General features: G+C 40.4%; 1 protein-coding gene across 7 annotated transcripts in view; it reads right to left on the reverse strand.

The window, feature by feature from the left end:
• LOC122803960 (F-box only protein 21-like) overlaps nucleotides 1-12,705 on the reverse strand; it is a 1,078,053-nt gene that overhangs the window by 294,425 nt on the left and 770,923 nt on the right. For all 7 annotated transcript variants that reach the window (XM_044073649.1, XM_044073671.1, XM_044073685.1 and 4 more), the window contains exon 5: nucleotides 4,789-4,952. In XM_044073649.1, coding sequence (XP_043929584.1) covers nucleotides 4,789-4,952 — 164 coding nt within the window. The remainder of the gene's footprint in view (nucleotides 1-4,788; nucleotides 4,953-12,705) is intronic.

Below are 12,705 nucleotides of genomic sequence, written 5' to 3' on the forward strand. Positions count from 1 at the left end.
GACAAGATAGTTGTCATTGCAGAAAACAGGGGAAATCAGAAACTGAAAATTGAGATAGAAGGGAAATAGTGGAACAGGTTTAACAGTTTCAGATATCTAGGATGGGTGGCTGTGATGAAAAGTTAAGTCTGAATGTGGAGGTCAAAGCTAGAATCAGAGGGGCTGCAGCCAAATGGCACAGAGTGTCAGGAGGTATTGTGTGACAGAATACCAAAGAAGCTGGAAAGTAAGGTGAAAAAAACAGTGGTGTGACAAATACTTCTGTATGGTACAGAAATCTGGTGAGTGAAGGAAGAGCAGCTGAGGAAGCTAGAGGTGATGGATATGAAGTGCCTGAGACAGATGATAGGATGCCACTGTGGGACAGACCAAGAAATTATGACATTAGAGTAGAAGACAAGCTAACTCCAACTGCAGAAAATGTCAAACAGAACATACTACAGTGGCTCAGACGTGTGCAGGAAAGCAGAAGACAATTTCGTGAAGATGATTTGGGAGAAACAGGAAGAAGCCAAGAGAAACAAGGATATCCAGCAAATGGATGGACTCTGCAGGGAAGACCTAAGTCAGTCATGACTGTTGAAAAAGGTAGGAGAGTGGCACTGATGATGTCAGCTGATGTGACACAAAGACCCCATGTAGAACATGGGAAAAAAGGAGCTGATGATGATGGTGATGGTCAACCCCAAGAATTACAAACACAGGAGCACCTACTCCAAGTGAATGTTGCCACTGAATCCATTGATGAGGCCACCAATAATCAGTCATGCAGGTAGGGAAACATTCTTCTTGCAAGATTCTGCTGCCCTATAACTAACACCATGACAAAAGGAAACCTGCAGAAATGCTGACAATTTTAAGTGTGATCCTTGAAACTGGAAATGTGCTAGAGGATACATTAAGTGTAAAACTGCACTTTCTCATAGTATTCTAACTACTGTGGCACATCAATATCAACACTAGTAATAAAGTAGCAGGCAAATGGGGAGCACAGCTCTCTGTGTAAGCAGATGAAGGGGAAGTGTTTTGCTTTAAAGGTATAAGTGAGCTCTGGAAATCACTGTTTCTGTTTGACTTCCAGTTTATTTTTCAAAGTGCTGGGACTCAAAGGATCAGGTTTTGCACTTTTAATAGGAAGCGTTAGAAAAAACCCTATAGCAATATTCTGAACTGAACATAATGCTCACTCAGAGACAGCTGGAGGAAATTCCTGTGCAGAATCCAAACACTGGTTTATCAGAAGGTATCCATCATGCTCAGCACTATTGTTCTGGTGCCCTACAGAAAAAAAGGGGCAATGGACATATACCAACTGAAATTGGACATACCTGATATGCTGGCTGAAATTAATCAAGGTTCAAGATAAGAGAGAATTTGTCCATCATCTTCAGAATAAGGAAATGGTATCTGCTGGGAAGAAGACTCTGTTGTACAGTTTTAGTAACACATGTAAAGCAGGTGTTACAATTTTTACCTACATTTACAACAGGTAAAAGAGAAGCATCAATTGTTTGTAGCACAGCCCACTGGACTACTTTTACCACCTCAATGAAGTGTGTTCTAGGGTGAATTTATATAGCTTTAAAAAAGATTCTTCCTCCCTTTTTCAATATTTTTTTAGGGCTACAGGCACACATACAATCTCTGATATGCCTGTTATTTTGATTAGAGACTTTAATGTTATGTCCGATTCTCTTACAGCTAGGACATTACCCTCATCAGTGAGGCATGTGAGAATGAGAAAAAGATGGAAAACCATCATCCCTGTTCTGAAAATGGGACAGCCATCTGGACCTGTCCAAAGAGTTTCACTGAGAAGATTTAGTCTTTTGACATACCTCTTTTCTTGGGGCAAAACATAAGAACTTTTAAGATATGTTAGAAGGTGGCTATATCCAGAACCTACAATGAGGCTCTCCAAGCCATGGCAATCTTGAAGAACAGGCCCACACAGGCATTTCCAGATCATACTCAAACTTGCTATGGCTGGACCAGCAAGCTTGCCTTATTTGCAGATTTCACCTGTATAGGAGGAGTATGACTGTGTGACACTAGAATACATTTCAGGGGCCACAAGAAAGATTTTTCCCTGCTATGGGGTTGCATGGCTTGCAAAAAGAACAGCAGGAAGGTGGTACAGAAGGATCAAAAGGGTTCTCTAGCTCTGAAAAGAAATCCTTCTGGCTTAAGAAGTCATTCACAAGACTCTATGAAGTCTGACTGAAAAACATTTCTAACAAAAACTAGGCATCCAGGACATTTGTAATGACTTTCTCATTCAGGGAGAACAGCCTGAACCATGCCATCACATGCAGGCACACAACCAATCCTATGCCTTTAGCCACTGCATCAGCATAATCAAAATCAAAACAGATCACATAAAAGCCCACTGTAGAAGCCATAGACATCATCCTGACCAGGTCTGAAGTTCATACTCCAGAAGGTCTCCAAGCTCTTCCAAGGCCTGCCCCACATGTGAGGACTGGTATTTGGGCTGGTGAGTTAATTAACTGAAGGCTTTACACCCTGATATGGCAGATGAATACAATTTGTTAATGTTAACTACTTTTAACATTTTGTCTGTCAGAAGGTTGAGGCCTCTGCAACACAAGATGGGATGCTGGTACAACAAAGGAATCAGCTCAAGTACATCTGGTGAAGGACTCTCTTCATTTAGATTGGGGATTTGTAAAGGTTTGCGCCTTCTTGTGGTCTCAGGATGCAAAGTCAGGGTGTTTTCAGACTACCACAATGACATCCATGATAACCATCTTAAAAAATGTGGTAACCCAAGACACCTCCGACTCCTTCCCTGGATAGGCTCTCAGTCATTTCTGGCAATCATTAGCCACAGTCTCTCCAAAGAAGAAATGTTTCTAAAGAAGGGGGGGTCATCCAGAAGGGAGCTTGGGAGTGGAAAGGGCTCATTATCTTTGTCCAGTTCACAGAAAAAGGCTTCCTGATCTTCAGACTCTTTACAAGAAACTGAATGAGAGGAAGCTTCTATTCCGCTAGTTTCAGGAATTACTTACAGATGACCTCACACATTGGCAAGTGTGCAAAGGTTACATGCTATGTGGGAAATCAAAGGGACCTAGCAACTAGAACCATGGCCAACAAAAGAGAAAAGAATACATTGAACCTGACATCGGTATCTTGCCACATCCTTTGAAGGTACAGGCTTACAGCAGTGACTCAAGCTCCTAGAAGGAATCAAACATTTGTGTCTAGGCCTTCAGCCATAAGCCCTGGTATAAGATGATCTGGTAGCATTTTCAGTACTGATCAACAGACCTTGCTGAGCCAGATGAAGGGGCCCTAGGGTATGCAGGAGGGAGATCTCACTCACACCCAAATACCTCAAATACATGACTCCACATTCTACTTCCCATGATTAGTCAGCTTAAAGTTTTGGTTCATCAACAACCATGGTTTGAGTGATGGCTATACAACACAATGCATGTCTAGAATGGAAATTGGGGCTGTACCTCTTCTAAGCCCTTAGCCATGTGCAGAATAGTGTGATGGGCTTGAGCTTGGACCCTCATTTACTTAGGACAGTCTCAACATCTGTACAGCCACGGAGGACTACACCAATGCGTACTTTTCTGGCTTTGCTGCTTATAATACTATTTGAGTTGAGGAATGGGGCTTTACAGTACCACCCTTATATGTCAGCAAGACAGGCCAGGAATCTCTCTCTCAGGGTAGCAAGGTTAAAACACTAGCACTTAAGCCAGTGCTTCACATCATACTCCCTCAACAGGCAGGAAAGACAATGCAAATGTGGACCTAGGCTAGTAATTTGATGACAACAGAATCATTTTGTGAATTTACTGCTAGGCATCAGACACAGGAATTGTTAACTGAAAGGTCTGAATCTAGAACTAAAATGTGTAACTAGCTGAAAAGTACTGGCAGGCTCTGTGGCAAGGCATACCTACATAGTCAGCAAAATGATATAATGGTACGTAGCTGCACCAAGCATATATCTGCCCTGCATGTTGGACATTATTAAAAAAAATTACAAATCATGACTGGTGGAGAGGATGAATCAAATCACAAGACCCATCAGGGAGGGTCCACAAATCTGCATCATCTATTACATACTCAAAGCTTAATTTATGTGCCTTGCACACCTGCTCTATTTATCATAAACTAGAACATAGCTGATATTAATTTTCACTATTTCATACTTCAAAGCAACAATCATTGAAAACTGCTAAATGCAAGTCATGTTGGCAATATGAGCAATGTCTTCTGCTAAATTCCATCTATTTTTTTAACTCAACACCATCGTCAATACAAGAAGGAATATTGCCTGTGCTTATTAAGAGCAGTAGATATGCAGGCAGCTGTTTGTAATAAGCTTCCTGTGTTGGTATGTATTTAACAGGCCTCATTGTACCCTAAGCAATGCAAATGATATGTACCACTTCATAATTATATCCTGTTTCTGCTTAACACCGCAAAGAAAGAAAGAGCACAGACAGAAAACCAGTCTTTAAGCCCATAATTGTGAATATCAACAGTCTCAATTTCACGTGAAATTGAAAAAGAAATTTGATGTGAAAGTCAAATCCCGTGTTTATGTCGGCACCAAAGCCACCATACTCCCTTATTTAAGACAATTAATTGTTATATCATTGCATCTAGGGGAAAGATTAGTTTTTTTCTGCAATAGCCACAGTGAAATGAGTGCTTCTCACACTTGTCCAAAACTGCAACAGAAGCTGTCTCAATATAATACCCTTTTCTAAGAACAAAAAAAGACTAAAAATATTATACCTTTTTATTTTCTTTATACATTTTCTGCAACCATTCCTCTGGGGCTTTGGCTTTTGCATCCCATCCTACAATCACACCAACGTAGCCATATCTTTTATGCAAAAATACTTGTCCAACATGGAATTTGACAGATCTAGGTCTTGGACTACGCAACTCTGTGGATTCTGGATAAAGACAGGCATACATATTCAAATTAGCTGGTACTGTCCTTGTAATAGAAACGTAATTCCATAGTTTTAATTACTAAAATATATTAACACATATTAAATAAATAAAATAAATTTGCAGGTGGAAAACTCCATGTATGATATGCAGCATATTGGCAAAATAATTCCAATCTGTATACTGGAGGCATAAATAACAGATACACACTTACCATATCAGTTGATCTACAAAGAGGGTGACTGCTCCTATGGATGTGTTTATCCTATCTACCAATGAACATATGGCATCTTCTGAAACTTTCCATGTTCACGAGTGGAAGCATGCCTATAGTAACACCTGATATAACATCACATATTGACTACACATGCATGCTTATTCTCCATGTGATCAGTTTGCCTCCATGTCACTAGTTTACACCGTACTGCAGATCAAGATCAACACTCAAGATTTAACACCTCCACTGTTAAAAAAAGTGATACATAAGCTGTGGCATAATGAATGTGGAGCACTGAAAACACACGGCTCATTATGAGGTTGCTTCTGTTAGAGCTGTCTTTACCACAGGGTGTATCATAAGAGAGAGAAATGCATAGCAGGTAGGAATACCAAAAAGAGGCAAGGATCAGTAACAACCAATGAGGAGCAAAATGCAATTTGAAGATGTATAGTGATCACTATCTGTGGGAGAAAGCAGATTCCTGTCCTCTACGCTGAGAGAGGGTTCTGCAGAGGAGCTTCCAGGTAACTACGTGTTAAGTAAAATGGCACTTTAGAAACTCACCCTGAAAACTGGAAAAAGGAGCAGAAACTGTTCTGAGAAACTGGTGGAATCATCCTAGCCTGTAGGGAAAAATGACTATCTGTAAGCACTGTTCTACTTAATGGTCAGCTCTGAGGAAAGCACTGCCTGTTCTGGAACACTGAATTTGTTGAATTCAACCTCGGATCCTAGGACTGCATGAATGATTGTGTTTTTATGTTATGCTCCAGTCTTGCCCAGGGATTCATTAACATGCCTGTACACACTGCACTAAGCCTACACATTTTTTCATATTAGCATGACGAGCAGCAGTGCTCACTGAATATGCAGGCCACTAAGCAAGCCCACACATTAAGTTGAACCTGTTTGTAGCCAAGAACACCTACTAGCCACATTGAGGTGCACAGAGGCTTAGGCACACAATACATATAGCATGTTGTAAATAAACTCAACCCCAGTATGCAATCAGACATGGACAGTACAATATAAACCAAGGGCAACTTGCAGGACATAATTAAGAGGCAGGGGAGCTTAACGAGTAATGTGCATTTATACATACATAGAGCAATGTACAAACATCACTAATTAAACATTATTGATAACTATATAAATAATCCTGTCCACTCAGAGACACAGCTACACAATAAAAAAATGCTGACAAAAGGATGCGAGTGAGACACAACTACAGTGTAACATAGGGAATAAATGTGATACATGTAAAATTAATTTAAACTGCAGAGGTGAGACAGCAGTTGGCAAGGAAAATAGATACACTAGGGGATATTGCATATACTGCAGGTAGTGCACAACAGCTGTGTGACCAGAAAGTTAAATGGTGTAGTATAGTATTATGCTGTTGACCCCACCACCCACCTGTCGTGTAAAAAATGTACTCGCCTCTCAAACTGTTGCCCTATGCACTTCAGAAACAGAATTTTTGTCAGCTGTAAGCATAAAAAGGCTATGTTCAAGTTAAAGTTGCCTTAGCAAATCATGTGTTGTATAGGAATACACATTATTCAATAGTTCAGACAACTATAAAAAAATTCTGTACTGTTTGCACTACATATTTTCAAAAAAATGCTCAGAAAAATGTTTGCTCAGAGGAGTACATTGAGAATACCTAGCTACACCTGTGGTGTAGATGAATGGACCTTCTCTGCCATTGTAAATTATACTGAGTAACCAAAGGAAATAATTTATATACACATGACTGATGTTAGACCATACATATAGGTTAAAGAATTGTAACCCTTGGTGTAGATGAATGGACCTACTCTGCCATTGTGAATTATACTGAGTAATCAAAGGAAATAACTTATATACACGACTGATGTTAGACCATACATATAGGTTAAAGAACTGTAACCCTTTCATTGCTTTATGTGTATGAAGAAAGCAATAATCAAACTGTCATGGCAATGTACATACCTGTACGAACAGGGTCACAAGGAGAAGAATCATGAATACATATGAAATCACTGGAATAACAGTACTAATTCCAGAAAAAAAGCATTTGTGGCAGCAATCTGCATGTTGTGAATGGTAAAAAGTATGACATTCATACATGCTGAGTATGTTATGTACTGCAAAATCCAGAAGGCCATGACATCTACAGAACTGTCACTTTGATCATCATATTAACAGAATGCTGTTCTGCTATCCGTATTTACAGTTTTCTAACTATCGCAGATGTGAGGTGTACATAATTGCAAAATTAGGGGTATGGTCATGTGGCATATAATAAGATGCACATAAATCAAGGCAAAACTGACATGTACACAGTCTCCTGACAACTGAGTTCAGTGTGCAGGAATGTCAGTTATCACTATCAATAGGATGTATGCATGTATATGTAAAACAAATGGATAGGCAGCCCAGACGAGACTTAGGCCAAAAAAACTTACATGCCAGCATTAGACTATGATGACATCAGCTACAGGGGAAATGTATCAACTGTCAAGTTATAACTGAGTATGATGCACGTGTGGGAATGTAATACAGAGTTCCTGCTGCAACTGCTACACCATACATACTGACATACAAGTCTTTCGAAGTACCCGTGTGAATGCAACATGGTATCATGTTGTACATGAAAATTAGCCCTGAAAAGAGCCTTGCTAAACACATTAGTAACACCTGTTTGACAGTAAAGCAACATAAATCACATCCAGATGAAGCATTAACATGTATTAGTATGGGACCTGTTGAAGATTTAAATTTCACACTGACCAAGCTGTACAATGGCCTGTGACAAATGTCGTTACCCTCCATGCACAGGCCAATAACTCCATTGTGTGGAAACTGGCAACCTTCCAGAGGCTAATTCTATTAAGTTTTGACAAAGAAAAGCAAATAACTATATCATAACACTGAGTACTTAATGTTCTTTGTGCTAAACCATATACATCTACTACATCATTATACTGGGCATGCTCATAAGGAAATACAGAGATGACTACAATAAAATCAACTAGCCAACACAAAACCTCATGAAAATATTATATCTCATGTCTACTCACACTCTGACAATTCTGCAGCATGGCACACGTCAAGAAATAAAGTCAGTATTTCCTCTATACACTGTGAACAAAATAATGAAATGTATATGTACATTTCTGCATTAAGTTATGCAATACAGATCAGTCTTTCTGGGGAGCAAGATAATGCCTATGAGCATTCTCTGACATACGCAGCAGTTACATCTTGCCAGACTCAAACAAATGCCTGACATCAAACTTCACTGAGCAGTGTATCAACCAATGATGCCACAGAAAGAAGCATATCTGATGTGTCATGAAGAACACACTTAAAGGGATTACATCAGTATCTTACTGGAATGGTTACAGCTCACCTTGCGTGGAGTCAGAAACCTAAATAAAGCAGCACTCTTACTGTGCCAAACAACCAGTCTTTGGCTAAGACACTTCTGTCTGTCACAACTGTCTGACAGACATACCTTACTAAATTCAAAACCCTGTCTATCACGCTCTACACTCTAAACAGTTATCTATTAACTGTTTCTGCCACAAGAGATAGCAATGAATAGGTGTCCCAAAGAACACACATCAAGTTGTGAACTAAGAAAAGGTTTGATGGCCATTTATCCAGTACAAATTACTCTGAGGTATCAAAAGGATCTAGCAATGTTACTGTTCACATGTTCACACAAGTGTGATTTAGCCATATAACTGTTGAGTAATCCACTCTTGTCCGTCCATAGTGTTTTGCACATATACATTCCTGGATTTGAACCAATGCCCATTACGGTGCATATGCTATAAAAGTTAATATTAACCATATGTGCCACAAAAGAACTCTTATCCCAAGCATTATGTGACTGGCATGAAATCCTCAATGTGCTGAAAGGCCTTTGTTGCAACTAAAAGGGACTGAAATAAATTGATGCAATGTTACATGTGTCACTGTGTCATGTCACTACACTCACAATATATTGCCCTTTGCTGGAGTAGAACAGCTGCCTACGTAAGTCCACAATCTACAGAACTGTGTTTTAAGTATATGCTCCACAGGGAAAGCCTTTACCACATCTAAGAGACAAAAGATATATAAAGGTATGACATAATCATTGTGGTGTAATCAGCTGTTTGGGCTAAAAGTAATGGAAGAGCCCTCGCCCACTGTAACTGTGCATATTACAACTGTGACGTATGTTATTCATCCCAAGCACTGGAGTGAGTCTCACACAAACACACACTCATACCACTCAGCCACTATGGGTTTCAAACACCTAGCTCCACATGTCTTAGTACAACTGCGCAACATCTGCCTGGAATTCATTTTAAATTTCACTTCACAAATAAAGAATTTTAAACACGATGGGCAACTTAGTCTTCCTCCTTCTTTGCCTGAGCAAAACAATGCACTTTTTTGCTACAGATTCAAATACCAGATGTTTTGAACAGGGAGCCTGAACAGCTTTTAAGAACGCCCTACCCTAGTAAATACCAAGGAGAACAGGCAAGGTAGGTTGCATGTAATTTTTTACATGCTTAGTATTACAACTGTGTGACAGAGTATGTTTGAAGGTGTGATATCATCATAGTGCTGCACAGTATATGCGTGGCTTTAATCTGACAAGAGTGGGCTGAACTGTCGCTTTGTCTCAAAATCTTGCAAGGCGGTAGGTGTACCCAGCCGCACATGTTGCATAATCCAATAATCCCTGCGACTGTAGAAGCACACACATGCAGAAAACATAGATGATGCCAATTCAAACTCATACCTTATTAAGTCCACAAGCCAGAGAACACTATCATTTCCTGATGCCACAGGAGAAAACTTACTACAGGACTGAGGTAAATCACATTTCAACCAATGGGATCATCAGTGTTTAACAAAGCAGTTGTCTGTGCTAAAATGGACAGAAAGTAGTGACTGAGTGCCCTACAGATATACATCTACACATCAGATCTGTGGGTGATGCCATTCGTACCAACATGCACATTCACACACACACTGACATAACTGAGTCTATGGATTAATGTCTGGATTCAAGCAGGCTATCTAAGGTCACAAGCTACAGGACACTACATGAATCATAAGTGCTACACAAGAAGTTGGATTACAATTGTGAGACAGTGTATATTTGAGTATGCCATCACCATTGTTCTCCTAGGGTGATGTGTATACTAAAAGGGACTGAAAGTGGTAGAACAGCCCATTGTAAAGCTACACATCAGATCTGTGAAGCCATTTCTACCTAACACTAGTGGCACACAGTCAGGAATGTCAGTCACTGCTGGATTCAAACCACCTACCTATTTAGTTACACAATCTAAAGAAGACAGCATCAACTACAAGCACCACAGGAGTAGTCTTAATGTAAGTGCGAGAGCACATTTGAAAGGATGATCTCATCAGTGTGCAGCACAGCAATTGCGAACAGGAATAAACTGAAGAGGTACCCTCCTTCCAGTGCAAATGTATTTCCAGTGATGTGAAGCAACATCTACCTGACACTAGAGATACACATACACATTAGTTCCATGACGTTGGATTCAAACCACCTACTTACCTATTTACACAATCTAGAGTACATAGTATCAACTGCAAGTGCCACATGAGAAGTTTGACTGAAACAGTGAGATAGTATACATTTAAAAGGATGACCTCATCAGTGTGTTGCAGAGAGGATGTATTGGCTAAAACTGGAAGAAAGTGATGGCGGGGCTCTCTCTCAGTTTAAATGTTTCTCCTGAGTGGGTGTCCACATCAGATGTCTGGGTGAAAGCTGTCCTACCTAGCAACACACAAAAACACACACACACACACACACACACACACACACTGCTGATTTCAAACAACTTACCTATCTAATTACACAATCTAGAGTACACAGTATTAACCTCAAGTGCCATGAGAAAAGTCTTACTTTAACTATGAGATGGATCATGGAGCACACTTGAAGTTGTAGAGAAGATATTTTGGACTTGATGGGGAAGCACTCTCACAGTGTAAATGTGTCTCCTAAGTGGAAGTGTACACAACAGATCTGTTATTGAAGCCAGTCTACCTGACACTACACACACACACACACACACACACACACACACACACACACACACAGTATTTCCTCAATGCTGGATCTGAACCACCTACCTGACTAGTTACACACACAAGCGTACACAATATCAACAGCAAGTACAACAGGAGAAGTCTTAGGTATGAGCTAGAGCACTTTTAAAAGATAATGTCATCATTGTGTAGCAAAAAATATGTTACGTAATTACCATAATGTTCCATCTGAGTTGTTGCTTTTCATTTGACTTCAACCTGAGGGACTCTGATCCGACACGGATCCCACTCATCCGTATACTCCAGCACTGGATCCAAAGTCCAAGCTCCTCCCCTACTCATAATGCCCTGCTCTCCCTCCTCCCCTCAGATCAAGTTTGTTGCAGAACAGCACCAACCTTATATAGTCAATATGCCTATAAAACCTGGCACAACCATCTAAAGGCCCACATACTGAGAGCTAGTCAGGACAAAAGGGGCTATGTCTCTTCAGCCCAGTCTACTATATAGCCCAAATAAGGCAGGGGGATGGAGGGTGGGACAGTTGAAGACAAATGAAAAGCAAAAACGTAGATGGAACGTTATGGTAAGTACATAAGTTATTTATCTGAAGTTGTTTTCATTTGATCTTCAACCTGAGGGACAGAGTCCCTAGCTATTAACAAAAACCTGGAAGATCCTCATGGAAGGATATTCTGGAGCACAGTCGAGTCAAAAGATGCCCTGCTCCTGGAAAGAAGATCCAATTTATGAAGAATAAAAGTGTGCGACAAGGCCCAGGTGGCACCAGAACAGATATCATCAAGATTAACCCTAGACCAAAAAGCAGCAGAAGTAAAGACTGATCTGGTGGAATGCGCAGGGAGAGGTCCTGGTGGAGACAAACCTTTGGCTTGATAGGCCAAAGAAATACACTCTGAAATCCAGCAAGCAATGATAACCTTAGAGACAGGCTTACCCAAGTAAGGTTTAGAAAGGAGACAAAAAGCTGATCTGACTTATGCAAGCTTTTGGTTCTATCCAGATAGAAACGCAGTGGCCTGTGCACGTCTAGTAAGTGCAATTTCTACTCCCCTTTTTTGGAAATTTGGAAAGAAGACTGGCAAATTAATGACCTGGTTAATATTGGATTCTGAAGCCACCTTCAGCAACAGGATGGATTGGTTTGCAGGGACACCCTGTCTTTATGAGAGACTAGATGAGGCTTAATAGATAAAGCTTGAAGCTCAGAAACCCTCTTGGCCAAGGCAATTGCTACCAAAAAGGCCGTCTTCCATGATAAAAACTGCAAATCAACCAAGGCAGCAGGCTCGAATGGAGGAGAAACCAAAGCCTGTGGAATGAAGGTAAGGTCCCAAGGGGGCATCGGGTCCTTAACTGGAGGCCTAAGAAGAAAGGTACCCTTCAGAAAAGCCTTACAGATTTTCAAAGAAGCTAAGAAGGCCGAATTTTCA

This window comes from Protopterus annectens, chromosome 1.part1 (genome assembly GCF_019279795.1).
Source record: "Protopterus annectens isolate FY-2018-M chromosome 1.part1, PAN1.0, whole genome shotgun sequence".
NCBI classification, from domain to species: Eukaryota; Metazoa; Chordata; order Ceratodontiformes; family Protopteridae; genus Protopterus; species Protopterus annectens.